A 20,566-nucleotide genomic window follows, 5' to 3' on the forward strand; every position below is an offset into this window, starting at 1 on the left:
AAATGGTCCCAACTAACTTGGAGGTCACCAAGTACCATAAAGTGATTATGTTCTGACATGGATTCGTTGACTCACTGAGAAGTTGGCTGCAAAGATAGAAAGAATGAAGAAGAAAGAGAGATTCAGGAGAATCCTCGAAGTCCCCAGGCCAGGCAAGTGGAGTCCCATCAAAACCTGATTCAAGATGAGGTTTGGTTGAACGTATGCAACCCTACTGAGATTTCATTGTGTGACGGAGAACAACTGCTAGATCCCACCTTATTTACCCGATGGACTTGTAAATTAAAATTCCAGAGACCCATTTCTGTGTCATTTTATTAAGTGGCTGTAGAATAGCTGCAGGCAGCTTACAAAAGCTTCTGTGAAGTGGATACAGTTAGCAGTTACAGCATCGGCCGTTTGGTGAGATGGGCTTCCTGATGGCGGGCTACAAAGAGTGATGACGTTGGACATGTTGAGTTAGAAAATGTTCCTTCCCACCACTGCCTTTGGCTAGAATTTCGAAAGCATCAAAGCTTTCTAAAAATGTTGCTAAGGGGTGAAGGAAGGTCAGAACTCAATGAAATATGTGTCTCAATGAAAAAAGAAAGAAAAGATAAGTATATGGCTTCAAATCGTCGGATGCATAAACTTCATGAGGTTGTCTTAGGCAAGGGTTGTTTCACCATTCCTCTAAATATAACCTCCAGAACCTAGAAGTCCCCCTTCCAAGTATTTACCAGAGCTGACCCTGCTTAACAACCAAGTTCAGATGGAATGTGGTGCCGTTGGGGTGATGTCTACATGCAATATTATCTCAAAAAACGCAGATGTCTATAGACTACAATGAAACGTAAAAAGGATAGTATGGTATGTAATGTGTGAGTACTATGTTAGTAATGTAATATTTCTTCTATATAAACAACTTTTAATGGCACTTGTTATGCAAGCTGCCAAATTTTTTGACTGGTTTCCCGGGTATAGGCCAGTTTCGTTGCTTCTTCAGGTAAATCAGATTTCCCACTGTTTGTTTGGGCTAAAGAGTGGTGTGGCTCTGCCTTTTTGATTCTTCTATCCATATCGAAATACAAAGAATGACGATCTAATATACACTTTAAAGGAAAATTAAAAGTAATACATACCATACTTTAAATAGACATGTTAGAAAACACCCCAATAAATGTATAACAAAAGAGAAGCAATATATAAGGATTATACAGTAGAGTCTCACTTATCCAAGCTAAACGGGCTGGCAGGAGCTTGGATAAGCGAATATCTTGGATAATAAGGAGAGATTAAGGAAAAGCCTATTAAACATCAAATTAGGTTATGATTTTACAAATTAGGCACCAAAACATCATGTTATACAACAAATTTGACAGAAAATGTAGTTCAATATGCAGTAATGTTATGTTGTAACTACTGTATTTACTAATTTAGCACCAAAATATCATGATATATTGAAAACATTGACTACAAAAATGGCTTGGATAATCCAGAAGCTTGGATATGCGAGGCTTGGATAAGTGAGACTCTACTGTAGTTAGAACTTACATGTCCTAGGAGGATCTTTACACACCGTGTTCTTTATCAGGTTGCGAGCATTCTACTGGGGAACAGTAATGGCTTAAGTACTATAGCACAATTCAAGGAATGTAGCACAATTAAAGAGATATAGCACAATTAAAGAAAACAGGTAGATTCTAATTTATCATTCAAGCCCCGAGGAGTTAAAGACTTTAGTTTGTGGATCCAAAAGGTTTCTCTGCGAAGGAGAGATATCCTGATATCCCTGTTGAAGGGGGCTTGTAGTTTCTCTAAGACAAAGTATTTGAGATCATTACAGGAATGGGAGCTACAGTAGAGTCTCACTTATCCAACACTCGCTTATCCAACGTTCTGGATTATCCAACGCATTTTTGTAGTCAATGTTTTCAATACATCATGATATTTTGGTGTAAAATTTGTAAATACAGTAATTACAACATAACATTACTTCATATTGAACTACTTTTTCTGTCAAATTTGTTGTATAATATGATGTTTTGGTGCTTAATTTGTAAAATCATAACCTAATTTGATGTTTAATAGGCTTTTCCTTAATCTCTCCTTATTATCCAACATATTCGCTTATCCAACGTTCTGCCGGCCCATTTATGTTGGATAAGTGAGACTCTACTGTATCTTTAAAATGCAAATACAGTGTGGATTCTGTGCTCATTCTTTTGATTCTTGATCTATGTTCAAGTATCCTCGTCCTTATAGCTCTGGTTGTCATGCCTACATAATTTTTTTTGCATGGACATAAAATGGTGTATATCACATTTTCCAATTGCATAACAAGTGCCATTAAAAGTTGTTTATATAGAAGAAATATTACATTACTAACATAGTACTCACATATTACATACCATACTATCCTTTTTTACGTTTCATTGTGATGTCTACATGACCAGTTTTGTTCTTCTTCAAGAAATGGTCCGTGGAGAACGGAAGAGCTAGATGCCAGGTAGAAACCAAATGATGATGTTGATGGAGGATCTGAAACAACCATTGCCTAGAACTCCAAGTGAAGATGGCTTTTTTCAGATGTAGTGCTTACCATGCAAGACAAGTTTTGGAACACCTTATTTATTTTTTTGGCTTGGGCTTCGGCTCAGTTCCTTCTATCCCCCCTCCCTCCATATATACATTAGTATGATACAGTCGCTATAGTTTTGTTTTCTTTCCTACTCTGCCCTGAGATTCCGTTTCCGTACTTTACATTCGCCGCTCTGAAGATCATAGGGTAACGGTGGTTGGGTTGGTGGAAACCTTTGGTGAAGTTGGCCCCACCAAGACTTGGCAATGAACCCATATGTTCATTTCAAAGCCTGGAGACCATTCCAATGGACACGATTCCTAGGAGTGCTGGCTTTTGAGGAAAGATCAATTCAGTGTGTGGAAGCATCTCCTATTGCAAAGTAGACAAGGTGAAGGTGTCTTTGGTGAGAAACGTACCAGTAACATCAACATGGAAACAAGTCAAAGTGTCTCCCATGATTGGGTTCTTCCATAACTCATGTGATTAATGCACTGGAGGCCTTGCTGACCACAAGCAAACGTTGTCGTTGGTCTCCTTGGTTCCTTTCTTTGTGTTAAAAAGCACAGTGCAGAGGTTGCGTTGGAAATGAACACTTTTGTGACGGTCCCTCAGAATCTACACATCACCGTGAGAACGAGGCAATCTCGGACCACGACTGGCTGAAAATACACACTTTGAACTCTGTATGTGCTTCCTTGGAGATACCACACCACAGAAGTTCTCCTCATGAGACCTCCCCATACTATGATGATGCTATCCATGCACTTGGTCCTCAAGGAGAAGCTAGCAATGGAGGATCTTCATGAAAGCCTTTCGGAACTCAATGTTGAAGGTGGTGTAGATGATGGGGTTGACGGCGCTGTTGACGTATCCAAGCCACGTGAAGGCGTTGTACATGGCCTGGGGGATGTTGCAGTCGCAGTGCATGTTCAGGATGTGGGTGATGAAGAACGGGAGCCAACAGATGATGAAGACACCTGGTGAAGAAGAAAGGAAAAGAGACAACTCAGCATCACAAAGGGAGAGAAGATGGCTTCTTCATACAGAACATTCCTAATTAATGGGACCTAATCATGGCCTCCAACTTAGATGGTTTTCAGGAGAAATTAGGCAAGTGTGCAAAGATAAATTCTATCATGGTGTTGGGTCAAGGCATTATGATGCAAGATGTCATTTGACAGGCAGATCCAAAGTGATCATGGATTCCAACTTAGATGGTTTGCAGGAGAAATTAGGCAAGCGTGAAGAGATAAATTGTATCATGGTGTTGGGTCAAGGCATTCCCTTGAGCTCATCCAATGCACTGGCTAACACACTCAAATGTTAGACCTGTTTCTGGGTATATTTGACCTGTTGATTCAGCTCTAGTTTTTTGAGATAAAGTACATATGCCACATACCAGTTGCCATCTGCTCACCCATAGAAAACCATGATAATCATATCTAAGAAACTAGTGTAAACTAGTGCAATTTTTCCAATTCAGTGTTCCAAATAAAAGACCTAAAGACTTAGACACCAATTGTTGAGCTTTGTAACAATTTAGTCCTAAATCCAACTAGAGGAAACTTACTGGATAAATGAGGTTTAGATAAGTGTTATGTTATGTAGTTGGTGATCAGGGCCGGTCCAACAATGAGGCCGCAAAACATACGGGGGCTCAGTCGAGACTGCTTTTTCTGTTGATTTCTTGTAAAACATGATGTTTTGGTGCTTAATTTGTAAAATCTTAATGTAATTTGATGTTTAATAGGCTTTTCCTTAATCCCTCCTTATTATCCAACATTTTCGCTTATCCAACACTTTTATTTTTCATGATAAATTCTGTTCGCCTACACTTAAAAATTACCTAGGGCCGGCTCTGTTGGTGATTCAGTGTATCTTGGAACTAGAAACTGGATTTGGCACTAGGTCAGACCCAAGATTGTTCTCAGACTGCTAGGAGATCTCTGTAGACCATAACAGGTGACCAAACCAACATCTTACCAAGCACAATGGCAAGCATCTGCGTGGCTTTCTTTTCTTTCTGCTGTGAGAATTTCCTCCGACTTATGGTCTTGAGTGAACTCTGTGTCTTGCCATTGGGCATGGTTTGGATCTCAAAGGCCTTGGCTGTTTTGGGGTTGTCTGTTGTGTGCCCGTTCTTTGCGACTTGAAGTGGGCTGTCCATTGGAGACCTCAACGTGGAGTTGGCACACATGTGGGAAGGGGCCGGCATGGCTAACTCATTGTGACTTGGCACCGATGGCTTGTGTTTGCTCTTCTCTGGCGGGCTGGTGCTGGTGGCCATCTCCATCTCATCTATCTGGTTCACTGTGTCCTACACAAAAATTCCCACAGATATGTATTAGAGATGGAAATAATTTTGACTGCTGTATGTTTCCTGACCAAACAAATGGATTCCCCAACACTGGGATCTCTGGCTGGGAATAATAATGCAACAGTGAGAATATTTCTCTAGACAGTATTTCATTTAGAAGTGTTTTGGGAAATTATTCTGCACAGAAATACATTGATAGGCTTTCTTTTTGCATTAAACTTGTGAGTTTCTGTGCATGAAAAACCATTTCCAGACTCCCCTGTGTGTGTTATTGTGTGTGGTTGCTATTTCTAAGCAAAATCCAGCATTTATTTGATAGCAGTAGGCAAGAATAACCTTTGAATACCCTATAATTGTTACTCTAACTCTCATCTGTGTCCTTTGGTACCCAATTTGGGACCACAGAGATTGTATTTTGTTCCCTACTTGGGCGGAGAAAGAGACCGTCAGAAGCACAACAGAGTGGGCAGAAGAGAGCAGAGCTGAGAAAAAGTACTTTTCTGGACTACATTTCCCAAATCCCCTTTGCCAATATGGTCAATAGTATATATTGACTGTGTTTCCAAAATGGCTTTTGTGGAGGTGAAGGGAAGGGGCCTCCAACTATCATACACTTTCAACCTTAAACAAGTAATTTTGACTTGGATTTGGGGCCTGGAGTATACCAGATTAGGTAAAAATCTGTTTGGATCACATCAAGATCCAACCTGGATGATGGAATTACACACCAAATTTAATTGAGGAGGCCTGCTCCAGACCCCAAAGTGGTCTACAAGCAAACTATTGAGCAAAGTATGACTTCTTGGGCTTGTAACATCTCCTTGCCTTTTCCTTGTGCCATCATTTTGTCCCTGGCCATGGGTTTTGGCCCTTGAAGACCCAACTGAAAAGACAGTGTGCTGACCCTGTGAACCTGAGGTCTATCCCTGGGAGGAACACTCACCACTTTCCGTTTATGAAGCGGGAAGCTACCATTGGTCTTCAAGATGAGCGTGCAGAGCTTGACGTCTTCTGGATGCGTGCATTTGTCCTGAGGATGGGGAAGGGGTTGGGGAGGCAAGGAGGGACACACGGGTTACGTCAGGTGACAGCCGCCCCAGAGCAAGAAGGACTGGGTCGCCAGGAGGAGGACCTCAAGCAGCGCACAGGGAGGGTCACCCTTTTATGTCTCCTTGAAGAGCTTGGCAAAGTCTATCCCTCATCCGCATCGGAGCAGGGAGAGAAAACAGGCTTGGATTTGGGGCCAAATTACGTATTACACTTGGTGCTGGAAGTGGTGAAAATTAAGCAACTCTACTTGAACAAGCAACCATATACGAGGGCTATCCAGAAAGTAGGATACGTTTTGGATTTTAAAAAGGACAAAGTATAGGAGAAATCATTTACCATATGGAGCTGAAAGACACATCTCAATAATACAATCTCACGTAATCCCCACTGAAATCTAGGCACGTCTCATATAGATAAATGAGTTTGAAAAGGTCTGCCCCAGTAAATTTGCCGCCTCTCTCCTCTGTTTCCAACAATGGGAGCGTGGCTGGCAGCGCACCGTTTTGGCTACACTGCAGGAAGGGAGAAGGAGGAAGAGCTGAGGACACAAGTGGGGAATTTACTGGAGCAGTACTTTTCAAACTCATTTATCTGTATGAAACGTGCTTAGATTTCAATGGGGATTACATGAGATTGTAGTATTGGAATGTGTCTTTCAGCTGCATATGGTAAATGATTTCTCCTATACTTTGTCCTTTTTAAAATCCAAAACGTGACCTAATTTGTGGATAGCCCTCGTAGATGCCAGCAGTTCTGTCTTCACTAAGCGAAGAAGATGACACGGGATACTGGCCACTGATTCCAAGCTGCCAGCTTCCACATGACGTCAAAACATGGACACATCTGTTTCTTGTAGCCAACCAGCCATGGACCATGTTACCCCAGAAGCTTGAGGAGCTGCCTCCTTCCCATCTTTGAAAGAAAGTAAACATTTCTTGGACCCTTTCCCCCAACTGGTTGCTTCAAAAGATCACATCTACTTTGGTCTCAACCCTTCTGCTTATGGTGGTCAATGGATGTGGGTATATGTATGCTTTTGTTGTGTGCCTTCAAGACATTGTCAACTCAGAGTGAATCTAAGGTGAACCTATTGTGGTGTTTTCTTGGCCAGGTTTATTCAATGGAAGTTGTGGTCCCGAAAGGCAATGTCCCTCAGCTCAATGTCCTCACAGCATTGGCAAAGGAGGGAAGGAGAGATCTGTGCTTGTTCTGAGCAGCCTCTTTCTCCAGTATCTGACTCTTCGTGGTCCCTGTATCCGTGGCCTCATCACTATGGAGTTACACTGCTTAATTAATGGAACCTGATCATGGTCTCCAACATAGATGGTTTGCAGGAGAAATTAGGCAAGCGTGAAGAGATAAATTCTATTATGGTGTTGGGTCAAGGCATTCTGATACAAGACCCAAGTCTTCCCTTGAGATCATCCAATGCACTGGCCAACACACTCAAATGTTAGACCTGTTTCTGGGTATATTTGATCTGCTGATTCCATAAATTGCATCTGTTTCCCCCCATCAGCTATAGGTTTTGAGATACACTACATATGCCAGGATTGCAGCCACATCATGGACCTTACCGATGTTCTGCTGCAATTATGTTCCTTCCTGAAATCTCTTCACTTATTCCACCCATATTTCTGCTGCATATAATAATAATAATAATAATAATAATAATAATAATAATAATAATAATAATAATATATTCATGACTTACTAACAGGTTTGATCTTAGAGATAATGAGAATGGTTAACTGAGAAGAAGAAACATCCTACTGGGCCATGTTTCCCAGAATCTACCATCAACATCGACAGGGGAGGAGGGAACTACAATTCCCAGAATCCTGCTTCCACTGTGACAACTTGTCATGCTAGCTTCATAAATACGGAAAGTTATAGCCCATAAAATTATTTCTCCCACACTGACTTGACGGAGTTTCATCAAGGAGGTCTAGAAGGGCAAGTGGGTCAAGCAGCCATCTTGGGTTCACTCACAACATGGATTTGGGAAGGAAAAATGGGAAGACTGGAAAAGCCAGGGATAAAATAGGACCCTTGAGGAGAGAGGACGGGGAATGGAGGTGGTGGAGTTGGATGGGAGGCACTTGGGTTGCGTTTACCTTCAGCGGGGCCTGCGTGTCAGAGTCCGGGCCCAGGTGGGTGCCGACGCGTTTGGTGTTGACCCGCTTCCTGCGTTTCCGCAGCACTATGTATATCTGCACGTACACCAGCAGGGTGACAATGAAGGGAACGTAGAAGGAGACGATAGAGGAATACACAACAAAGGCAGGATTGGCAATGATACACTCATTCTCCTCTGGAAGACACAAGAGATTGCAGGGGCATTGTCCCAGCCATTAGGAGCTACTGCCAGTGTGTGCGTGTGGGTACATGTGTGTTGTGGCACAAGACACACCTCCACCCGAACCACCCAAGTAAAAGGAAAAGTGAGATTTTTGCCATGATTGCAAATTTGGGAGGGATTACATAGCATAAAATTATGCCAGCATAGCTGTGTACTTAGTGCACTTGACTGCCCATATTCTGGACTGCACAACTGAACAACCAATAGCACAAGTCACATGAATTCCTAATTTTGTTGTGCAACTAGCTGTGCCCGGCCACGCGTTGCTGTGGCTTATGGGAATGTGTTGTCGAAGGCTTTCATGGTCGGGAAAAACTAAGCAAGGAATGTTTATATATATCTGTGGGAAGTCCAGAGTGAGGGAAGAACTCTTGAGGGAAGACTTTCCACAGATATATATATAAACCTTCCTTGCTGAGTTTCTCCATACCTCACAACCTCTGAGGATGCCTGCCACAGATGTGGGCGAAACGTCAGAAGAGAATACTTCTGGAACATAGCCATGGAAAACACACAGCCCGGAAAACACACAACAACCCTGTGATCCTGGCCATGAAAGCCTTTGACAACACATGGAGATTGAGTTCGTGGATGAAAGGGTCATACTCTACTTAGAAATGTTCCATGGACATTTCGGTCATGCACTGCTAGAAATCTGAGAATGAAATAAAATCTCATCGGGGGTAGGATCCTTGTTTGGGACAATACCAAATCTCAATATTGGTGCAATAGGTGCAAAAAATGTGTGTTCAATTCTTTCCCTGCTGTGTGCATGCTTACTTTCTGTGTGGTACTTTGGTATGGGCAATGAGCAGAAGATTGCCCATTATAGGGAGATTTGAATTGGTTCCACGTACAGCCCCCACCAATGTATAGTGGACCATGGTGCTTGCTTACCTGTGTTGTTTAGCCCAAAAAGCAAGGGGCAGGAGATGGCAAAGGAGAGGACCCACACCACCGAGATCATGACGGTCACCCTGCGCTTGGAGCTGTAGCGCGTGTTGTAGAGCATTGGCATGGCCACGGCTGTGTACCTGTGGAACATGACACACGGAAAAGGGGAGACATCAGTGGTGCATACTTGGAACTCTCTGGTACAGTTGAGAAGTAAGTGAGATAGGAACAAATCAGAGGAAATTTTGGTCCAAGAAGAGAAGGAGGAATCTGTCGCACCTCAGGTTAGCTTCACCTTGCTAAAGACACCAGGCCGCACACAGAACGTAGTCTTTTGTAGTTTATTTAAAAAATAGGCAAAAGATAGTTCATAAAAGGTAAAAGTTCCAAAAGATAGGTACAAAACTAGGCTGTAAGCAATAAGTCCATAGAAACATAGAGCATAAAACAAGGTCCTTCACATAGAAGCCAAAAGTCCCAGCAATCAGAATATATCCACATGGTAATACAGGAAAGCAAACTTGGTACAGGGAAGCAGACTTGCTTTTTGATCAAGCGATGAAATTGCATTGACAGAGATCTCCTTTTCAGCAGACTGTTTTAAAAGCATGACATGAAGGCATTTCTTTGCCCTCTGACCTCTCATTTATTAGCTATTCAAAGACTTCTACACAACCGTCTAAATTCCAGTCTACTAGCCCGATCGAGATCCTCAGAGTCAAGGCCACAGAGTTTGTTAGTGTTATCAGGCGGAGGCAAAAAGCTACCCTCCCTTTCTGCTTCCTGCACCTGAAAACCATCATCAGAAACAACATCATAATTTCTTCCCATGGGAACAACTCCCTGCCCTTCATTTCCCACAGCAGGAACACTCTGCACCTGAATCCTATAATTCCCAGCATCAGAGTCATCTTCAAATTCATCCTGAATCTGCTGAAACCCATAATTATGCACATATAACCCAGAATCCTCATCAGAGTCACACAAAGGCACATCAGAGTCACACAAAGGCAAAGGCTGAGTCACAACCAAATCATGTTTTGTTCCTTGTGGACGGTCCTGCTGCTACACTTTGAGCTTCGGCCAGAGAGAAACCAGAGAGAGATCCCTTACCTGTCAATGCTGATGGCGCAAAGGTTGAGGATGCTTGCCGTGCACATCATAACATCCAGAGTCACAAAGATGTTGCAGTGGATGCGACTGAATCGCCATTCCCCAACCACCTGGAAAGAGAAGAAACTCAATAACAGAAATACAATATTATTTATGCTTACGCTACCAGAGAATGTAAATGATTTTTCTCTTGATGCCTCTGATGCATCAAATGCCCACGAGAAAACAAGTGCTGCACACAGTAAATCCCTATTGTGTACATCACACCTTCCATCGCTTTTCCAGATGTTCCTTGCTCAACGCCTTTGGCTAGATCTCGACTTCTCTGAATGTAGACGTTGTGGATGTGTCTGGAGAGATCAGTACCAATCCTATCAGCCCAGGAGCATTTGGAAACAAGCAGTGCTTGACTTGAATGTGCATCCAACAAGCTGTCAGGAGCCTCCCTCTGCCTCTGGCCTTGGCCTTGGAAGCTACACCCATCTCCCTCAGTGTCATTGCCTTTATGTAAGAGACATGTTCCTTCAGAAGGGATTAGCAGATCAACAAGCGAGATGTTCCCACACAAACATCTCTCTTCCAAATGGATGTGGAACATGGCTTATGACTGGGAGATGAGTCTTGTTGGAAGCGGATTGAAATTAAGTCAGACAAAAGACTAGCAAGGAAGTATTGAAAGAAATAATCGTTTGGCCTACCTAACATATCTTTCTCTTCATTTGTCCTCAATATGAAGAGCAAGGGATGGATAGTTTCTGCCTCAAACCAGAAAGAAATGCCTCCAAAGAAAGGACATATTCTCTTCCCAACTCCAATGGGTCCCTGAACCCCATACTATGACAAAATGCTTCCATTGTCTTCTGCAGTCCCTCTCAAAATAGCACTTTTCTGCACAAAAATGGGCTTCACGTGCTATCCTATGCAGAAGCATCAATTTCTGCTCAGAAAAACAATGTTTCCTTGTGAAAGAACCGTGTGTGGATTTTGTGTAGAGTAAGTCTACATAAAGGATTGGACTGGATGGACCTGGTGGATGAAGTTCTTCCAATCCTAAGTCTTGAGCTATGAAGGCTTCCAACAGTTCAGGATTCATTGGTGAAGGATTCTTCTCACCATCTTCTCATTCGATAGACACAAATATGACCATTCTCCAAATATTTTAAAAACGATGTTTCCTTTGCAAAAGAACCATGTGTGGATTTTGTGTAGAGCAAGTCTACATAAAGGATTGGACTGGATGGACCTGGTGGATGAAGTTCTTCCAATCCTACGTCTTGAGCTATGAAGCTTCCAACAGTTCAGGATTCATTGGTGAAGGATTCTTCTCACCATCTTCTCATTTGATAGACACAAATATGACTATTCTCCAAATATTTTAAAAACGATGTTTCCTTTGCAAAAGAACCATGTGTGGATTTTGTGTAGAGTAAGTCTACATAAAGGATTGGACTGGATGGACCTGGTGGATGAAGTTCTTCCAATCCTAAGTCTTGAGCTATGAAGGCTTCCAACAGTTCAGGATTCATTGGTGAAGGATTCTTCTCACCATCTTCTCATTTGATAGACACAAATATGACTATTCTCCAAATATTTTAAAAACGATGTTTCCTTTGCAAAAGAACCATGTGTGGATTTTGTGTAGAGTAAGTCTACATAAAGGATTGGACTGGATGGACCTGGTGGATGAAGTTCTTCCAATCCTAAGTCTTGAGCTATGAAGGCTTCCAACAGTTCAGGATTCATTGGTGAAGGATTCTTCTCGCCATCTTCTTATTCGATATACACAAATATGACCATTCTCCAAATATTTTAAAAACAATGTTTCCTTTGCAAAAGAACTATGTGTGGATTTTGTGTAGAGTAAGTCTACATAAAGGATTGCACTAGATGGACCTGGTGGATGAAGTTCTTCCAATCCTACATCTTGAGCTATGAAGGCTTCCAACATTTCAGGATTCATTGGTGAAGGATTCTTCTCACCATCTTCTCATTCGATATACACAAATATGACCATTTTCCAAATATTTTTCAACATTATTTCAACTCCTAAGTAAAGCAAGAGCAGAAGACACTCTACTGGCCCAAAGAGGACCTCAAAGAGTCTTTGATGTTCTTTATACTCCCAGAAGGTTGAGATCTTTTCTAAAGGAGAGAGTAGACCGATGCTCCTGGAAACCTCCAGATGCAACAATTTACCTTTCAAATATGTTACAACATATCCTTGCACTCAACATAAAGTATACCAATTTTTGAGAACCAGAAATGGACTTCTACGATGGACTTGAAGAAATATCTTGGCCATGGAGGGTCCTGAGATATAAACGTTGCTCAAACGTGTTTGCGCTCACTACTACTGTTCTATGTATGTCAACAATAACAATGACAACAATAGACCTCACCCCAGGAGCACTTACCTCCAAGTAGACCACCCACGGTATCACCAGAGTGGCCACCAGAAGATCAGCCACCGCGAGGCTCACAATCAAGTAGTTGGTGGTGGTCTGAAGGGCCTTCTCTCGACACACGGCCATGCACACCAGCACATTGCCAAAGACGATGACGAAGATGAGGAGGGTGAGGAGCATGGCGTAGTAGTTGTACTCGTGGGCCGGCTTTGGTTCTGGGCCAGACTCGTTGAGACTTCTGTTCTCATAGATACCGTCATACCAGGACATGTTGGGGGAATCCATGAAGAAGAAAAAGAAGAGCCCTCCAGGTTTGGGACCTGCCTTGCACAAAAGGAAAAAACAACGTAAGTGGCAATGTCTAATGGCATTGAATGTTTGCCATGTATATGTGCATTGTGATCTGCCCTGAGTAGGGTGGAATATAAATATGTAAATAATAATAATAATAATAATAATAATAATAATAATAATAATAATAACAACTACAACAACAATAATAATAATTTTCATTATGACACAGCAAACAAGATAGATATGCTGGATTTCATATCACAAGTTGGACACTTCCCAAGTGTCTAGGACTGTGTGTTGTATTTTTGGATGATGTGCGCAGATCCCAGCAGGGTGGCCTTTTGCAGTTGGCAGATCGTAATTTTGTCAATATCTATTGTTTCCAAATGCTGGCTGAGATCTTTTGGCATGGCACCCAGTGTGCCGATCACCACTGGGACCACCTGCACTGGTTTCTGCCAGAGTCTTTGCAGTTCAATCTTGAGGTCCTGATAGCGGCTGAGTTTTTCCTGTTGTTTTTCGTCAATGCGACTGTCACCTGGGATGGCGACATCAGTGATCCAAACCTTTTTCTTTTCCACAACTGTGATGTCTGGTGTGTTGTGTTCCAGAACTTTGTCAGTCTGGATTCGGAAGTCCCACAGTATCTTTGCGTGTTTAATAATAATAATAATAATAATAATAATAATAATAATAATAATAATGGCTCAGTGCTATAGAATCATGGGAGTTGTAGTTTTATGCTTTCCCCAAGAGTGCTGGGGCCTCACCAAATGAAATATGGTCGACTTCCAATGCAAACTTTCTGAAGGAACTATCAATACTAGGAGATGTTTTCTCTTTAGATATCTCTATCTACTAGACATGTCCAAAAAATCGTTTTGAATTGTATATCGGAATTATTTCGGATTGTTCTCGCTTTTTGATACGCATTCCGAGACATTGTCTCACAATGCAACCAGCAATGTAATTCAAACCATTGTTGGCCCATTCTCTAATTGTCTCTTAATGTTTCGTTAATTTTTTTCCCCCATAACATTTTTTAAAATATATTTTTAAAAATATTTTTAAAAAATTGTTTCTGCAACCTACCTTGAATGGGAGCTTAGCGCAGCCTAACATGGCTGCCGCTCCCCGGCCAATCAGAAACTTCCACAATGGACGCAAAGGTGAGGGCTAACGTCCTCTGCGTCCACATGGAAGATTGCCATACAACCCCAGTGTGTAGCGATTGCGCATGCGCATCCGCCATTTTAGAAACATTTAGAATCATTACGAATTTTTGGAAATATCCGAAATTTTTGGGTGAAAAAATTGGAAATACTTTCTATATCGAAGTGCCAGCACCCCCTACTTTTGAAACGAGAATTGAAACATTTTTTTCATCGATCGGACATGCCTACTATCTACGTATGACTTTATAGTTACAGTAACTTTTGCCAGATGTTGACCAGAGTGTTGCATTGGAGGACCAGGAAATTCCTGGAGGGAAGAGATGAATCAAATTCACCAACGATCAAAACCGCAAAAGTGAAATTTGCAAATGCAGAGGGCCAGTTGTGGAATCCAAGGTGCAGAAATGAAACAGAAGTCGACAACGGATCCAAGTTTGACACGTACAAATGACTATTTATGGCCTTCCTCTGGAGAGCCATTACATTTAATGCGTGGAAAATGTTGCCAAATGCCTCCAGAGCGGCCTTGCTTTTCCCCATCTTGCTTTGATTATGTCCTTATCTCTTTCCGCTCCAGAGGAGATTAAACGCCGATTAGGACCCTTCAGCAAACAACGCGGTTTCGCAAAAGTTGGTGCTAATTGGATCGTGCCACGCGTCTTATTGTCAAAGGCTTGGAGTAATCATTACATACATATCCCTTTTTTAAAAGGCAACATTTTCCAAACGATGCAGCAAACAGTGACAAGCGGTGGGAGGTTTGCAGTTCGGCGGCTTCAGATGTAGCATTTGGAGAAGGAACACGAGTTACTCTCATCTTGACACCAGTTTCAAAGACAGATCTACAGTCAGTTCTCTGTATCCACAGATTCCATTATCCATTCCAAAAAGCAAGCCTTGATTTTTCTATTTGATATGAGGGATACCATTATACGACACCATTGTATATAATGGGACTTGGACATCCTTAGGTCTTGGTATCAACAGAGGGTTCTAGAACCAAAGCTCAGCAGATACCAAAGACCCAACAAAGTTGCCAATCTCAAATTCCACATGGACTTGGAGGAGTATAGTATTCCACAAAACACATCCACACGCATTCTTAATCCCAGTCCAACCATCCTCAGCATTAAATATATGGGAGCATTTCATGATGGACAAGCCATCTCCTGCACGATGTTTGTTTTCTCTAACAAGGAAGATTGTCCCCCTCCGAAATGATTTCATTTGTGCCGGAGAATATATTAAAGACAATGCGTTAAAGACAAGTTGTGCCAACCGTGTCTCTTTTCGACACAGCTTAAGAGCATTTAAGACATGACAGCTTTGGGAACGCCAGAGACAATGCTTGACGGATCCTCTCTTCTATGAAGTCTGCGGCTGTAGCGATTGACAAGCGTTTTTTTGTCGTGAAATCGGGACAAAACTCTGCAAATGGAGAAGGATGTAATAAGTGTGGGAGGAAACGAGAAGAAGATGGACACAAATCTATCTAGCATGGTGTAAATATCCCCATTGGAATGATCCTGCAATCGAGCAACTATTATGAGGATCCATGAACCTGGGTTCGCTTGTTGCAATTATGGTTGAGTGGCTTCAACTTCAGAAAAGATCTCAAGATCCACCTTCTGTATCATACTCCAAGAACTGGTAAGATTGTAACTCCCATCAGTCTCGGATCTGTCCAGCTACAATTCCCATCAGCCCAAGTCAGGCTTCAACTCCCATCATCCCCAGATCTGGCTTGACTCTAAGCAGCTCTCCTCTTAACCTTCTTGTTGAGCTTCAACTTCCATGAGCCATCTGATTGGTTAGAAGGTAAGCCACACCATCATTGGTCATGGGTGGTCAAGACCCATCAAGCTATGTAATTGCCTTTGTGTTTCAAACAAACATACCCATAAAGTCACATATATACTTTGAATTGTATATATGGCTGAGATTCTCCTCCAACTCCATAGGATGTGGATCCAGACTTTGGAAGGCCTGCAGCCTTGACAAACTTGTGTGCATCAGTGGGAAGTCAATGATCTTTGGCCTGTAGACCTTACATTCCTGCCTTACATACATGCCTGAGAGCACTGCGGAGGGCTCTGAACTGCTGTGTGCATTCCCCAGACTGTCCTCTCGGCATAAGCACCGCTCACACCGTTCTTATGCCAGGAGGAGGGCGAGACATGTTTTGGCTGAGAGCGCTCCAGAGGACTCTCAGATGTTGCGTACCTTCCTCCGCCATCCTTTCTGCATAAGGATGCAACGGGCCACCATGTCCTTATTCTGCATCCAGCCATACCCAATCTACACTCTAGAATGAATCTGGTTTAACACCACTTCAGTGACATGGAATCCTGGGAACTATAGTTTGAGGAGGCATCTGCTCTCTTTGGCAGAGGAGGCTAAGGATTGTGTAAATCAGTGGTTCCCAAACTATTTGGGACTGATTTCCTTAGTTTGGGATTGTCCTCTTGTCCATTCTATTTTTATAGTGTTTTATTCCTTACCCTTAATGAGATAATAATCCCTGGTACCGACCTCTTTCCTAATCTATACCGTACAAAACTATTTGCACTTTTTTGGCCCACTACCCCTTTTAGGAGCCAACCCAGGTTTTTATCCAAGTGTGCTTATTGTTTATTGGTATATGTGGTTTTATTTATTTATGATTTGTTTTTATTGTTGAGTTTTATATTGCTTGTTGCCTGGGCTTGTCCCCATGTAAGCTGCCCCGAGTCCCTTTGGGGAGATGGGGCGGGGTATAAAAATATTATTATTATTATTATTATTATTATTATTATTATTATTATTATTATTATATTTGGCCTACCACCCCCTTTCCAAAAAAAATATGACTCAGCGCCCCCCCCTGGAAAGGGGGCGTGGCTTAGAGGGGTGGGCGTGGCTCCTGCTCAAGAGGGCGGGGCTGAGCCTCTCCCCTAGTCCAAGATGCAGGGCTGGGAGGGGAAGGTGGGCGGGGCCACAAATGGGCAGCCAGGACTGGGATGGGCGGAGTTACGAGCTCTGAGGCAGGGCTGAGCTTCTATCCCTGTCCTGGACCCAGGGGGCGGGGCTAGAGGATGGGGCGGGGCCTCTTCCCAAGTGCCTGACGGGGCTGAACCTCTATACCCCGCCCCTGTGTTCTAACAAGTGCCTTGGGAGGTGACAGCCCTGTCTTGCGCTCTTGGGAAGAGGCTCCGCCCCAGCCCTGCCCTTTAGTCCCAAAAGGCCTCTCAGGAGAAATATAGAGGCTCAGCCCTGTCTCAGGCTCTTGGAAGGAGGCTCCGCCCCCTTCCCTAGCTCCGCCCCCTGTGTCCCAACAAGTGCCTCAGGAGAGGTATAGATTCTCAGCCCTGTCTCGCGCTCTTGGGAACGGGGGCGGAGCGCCCCTCCCCTGGCCCCGCCCCTGTGTCCTAATAGGTGCCATCACCGCCCCCCTGGATCCCTGCAGCACCCACCAGGGGGCAGTAGCACCCACTTTGGGAATCACTGGTGTAAACCTATGAGTCCCAAAGGCCATAGCATTGAGCCATGGCAGCCAAAGGGGTGTCAAACTCCATTCATTCTACTGTGTAGATCAGTAGTTCCCAGCCTTTGGGCCTCCAGATGTTTTGGACTTCAGCTCCCACAGTTCATAACAGCTGGGATTTCTGGGAGTTGAAGTCCAAAACAACTGGAGGCCCAAAGGTTGGGAACCACTGGTGTAGATGCACCCTTAGATGAAGGAGATCAGAGCACAAAGCCAAAATTTGGAAGCAGACCTGGTAGCAAGTGAAGGGATCAATGGAGAGAAGGAACATATGAATAAAACGTTGTGTCATGGAGCATCTGCTTGTGTAATCCCACTATTCACTTTGGAGGCCATGTTGCACAACTGTTGTGTAACCCCGCGAGTGCAAAGTTATGCGCTGCCTCCTCGATGTCAATCCGAGCCTGTATTTTGCGGTGCAAGGTGACATTTCTGCATTGTGCTCCCAAGAACATCCTGATAGATTGACAGGGAGAGTCAGAATCACAAAAAATTCGAAGATTTAGTCATCTAGGGGAGGAAAAAAATCCGCCTGCCACTTCTGATGGTTTGTGGTTAATTATTCTGGGCGAGTTTTACAATAGGGAGGAGGGAGCGTATTTAATGACAAGCCGAACAACACGGATCATAAATCACAAAAGAGGGGAAACAAAAGGGAACCTTCAAGGCACGTTGTGCAAAATGTGTTTGTCCAAACACCTCAACCGAAACATTTATAAATGACAAGTCCATTTAGTGGGAAAGGAACCATTTGCACACAAAACAAAGGAACAAGGAAATGGCCAATTTGGGCTCATGATTACCATAGATTCATCATTATTCCACACGAATGATCATGGCTGGGAAATAAAATAAAATATAGCCATCGATGGCAGGTGCATTTATTTTCTAGATACGTTACTATAATGATCCAAAGTAATGCTCAAGTGGGTGTAGGCAGGTATGTATGTATGCACCAACTACAGGACTGATGAGTTAGGAATTTAATTCAATGTTTCAGAAAATGAACCCATTGGGTCCATAGATCCATTCTAAGACGGTGTGCTTGGCTTGGAACCCATGTCAGCCACGATTCCTGGAATTTGTAGCCAGTCATTAGAAACCTCCAAATGGCTGTAATTTCCTTTGCTTGTCACCAAAATGTAATGCAATCATTGCACTAAATGAAGCCACCAAATTGCAGACAGATAGGCTTTCCGTTCATTACGTCAGCAAAGTGTTTCAAAAGTTCCGAACTACAACTCCCAAATTCAAGCTCAATGCCCACCAAATCCTTCCAGTATTTTCTGTTGATCATGGGAGTTCTGTGTGCCAAGTTTGATTCAATTCCATCTTTGGTGGAGTTCAGATTGCTTTTTGATTGTAGATGAACTATAAATCCCAGCAACAACAACTCCCAAATGTCAAGGTCTATTTTCCTCAAACTCCGCCAGTGTTCACATTTGGGCATATTGAGTATTGAGGCCAAGTTTGGTCCAGATCCATCATTGTTTGGAGTCCACAGTCTCTCTGGATGTAGGTGAACTACAACTCCCAAACACAAGCTCAATGCCCACCCAACCCTTCCAGTATCTGGGAGTTCTGTGTGCCACGTTCGGTTCAATTCATCGTTGGTGGAGTTCAAGGTGCTCTTTCATTAACTATAAATCCCAGCAACTACAACTCCCAAATGACAAAATCAATCTTCCCCAACCCCCACCAGTATTCAAATTTGGGCGTATCGGGTATTTGTGTCAAATTTTGTCCAGTGAATGAAAATACATCCTGCACATCAGATATTTACATTATGATTCATAACAGGGGCCGGCCTGTGGCGCAGGCTGGTTAGCAGCCAGCTTCAATAAATCACTCTGACCAAGAGGTCATGAGTTCGAGGCCAGCCCGTGTCGGGGTGAGCACCCGACAATAAAAAATAAAAAATATATAGCCCCTGCTTGTTGCTGATCTAAGCAACCTGAAAGATAGTTGCATCTATCAAGTAGGAAATTTAGGTACCACTTATATGTGGGGAGGCTAATTTACGACACCATAAAAATCACCCAGCCGCCGTTGGAATGAGGAAGTGCCGTCGCAGTGGATGATGAAGCAGCTGCTCCCCCTGTGGCCGGAATCAAGCATACCCTTAGGAAGCTGGAAGCTGGAGAAGGTTTAAATTGCCTCTGTGTCTGTCTCCGTCTCTGTTCTATGTGTATATGGGCATTGAATGTTTGCCTTATATGTGTACAATGTGATCCGCCCTGAGTCCCTTTCGGGGTGAGAAAGAAGGGCGGAATATAAATACTATAAATAAATAAATGACCGATAATAATCGCAACTTCACGTTGTTGGGGAAATGGTCCTCTTGCCCCAGAGATTGGAGGACTCTGTATAAAACGTGCCTTGGGATTCGAAGGTGGCTGTGCCACTCTCTCCCTCTACTCCTGGAGTATTTCCACTAAAACAAATGTAAACAACGGTCGGCTTTTGTTTCTTCTCTGTGTTTACAAATTGCACATCCTACACACAGCTTTGAGTCAGCTCTGTTTTGGAAGAAAGCCTTGGAAGTGCCGAAAGCTTTCCAAAGCAGACCGATCAGATGCAAGATTTGGGCTCTGTCTAAAATGGATACGTCTCCCAACCCTGCTGAATTTCTCTCCAACACAACCTGCATTATTCTCTCCATGTTTCATCTCTCCATCTCCTTGTTTTGGTAGGGTTCGGGTCACACTTGACAATGATGGAGAAGAACAAATGAAACTACAGAAAACAGACCCTTTCTGTCCACATTGTCAGGATCCTAACAAAACCCATCACAGGGAGCTTCATCGATCAGCCCTGAATTGTGTTTACCTCCAAATCCCCCAGCAGGAGAGAAAAATGAGTTTCAGAAC

The 20,566-nt window shown here is 43.1% G+C and overlaps 1 protein-coding gene across 3 annotated transcripts in view; it reads right to left on the reverse strand.

The window, feature by feature from the left end:
* Positions 1 to 297: 297 nt before the first annotated feature.
* drd2 (dopamine receptor D2) overlaps positions 298 to 20,566 on the reverse strand; it is a 56,231-nt gene continuing 35,962 nt past the window's right edge. The window contains exons 2-8 of one of the 3 annotated variants that reach the window (XM_062961065.1): positions 12,714 to 13,024; positions 10,300 to 10,409; positions 9,190 to 9,326; positions 8,048 to 8,244; positions 5,824 to 5,910; positions 4,547 to 4,880; positions 298 to 3,540 (exon numbers count right to left, since the gene is read on the reverse strand). In XM_062961065.1, the coding sequence (XP_062817135.1) occupies positions 3,347 to 3,540; positions 4,547 to 4,880; positions 5,824 to 5,910; positions 8,048 to 8,244; positions 9,190 to 9,326; positions 10,300 to 10,409; positions 12,714 to 12,989 (1,335 nt within the window). In that variant the 5' untranslated portion in view covers positions 12,990 to 13,024 and the 3' untranslated portion in view covers positions 298 to 3,346. Of the gene's footprint in view, positions 3,541 to 4,546; positions 4,881 to 5,823; positions 5,911 to 8,047; positions 8,245 to 9,189; positions 9,327 to 10,299; positions 10,410 to 12,713; positions 13,029 to 20,566 lie in introns of all 3 variants that reach the window. The other 2 variants (XM_008118884.3, XM_062961066.1) reach the window with 2 other exon arrangements.

This window comes from Anolis carolinensis, unplaced genomic scaffold (assembly GCF_035594765.1).
Source record: "Anolis carolinensis isolate JA03-04 unplaced genomic scaffold, rAnoCar3.1.pri scaffold_8, whole genome shotgun sequence".
Classification (NCBI taxonomy): Eukaryota; Metazoa; Chordata; class Lepidosauria; order Squamata; family Dactyloidae; genus Anolis; species Anolis carolinensis.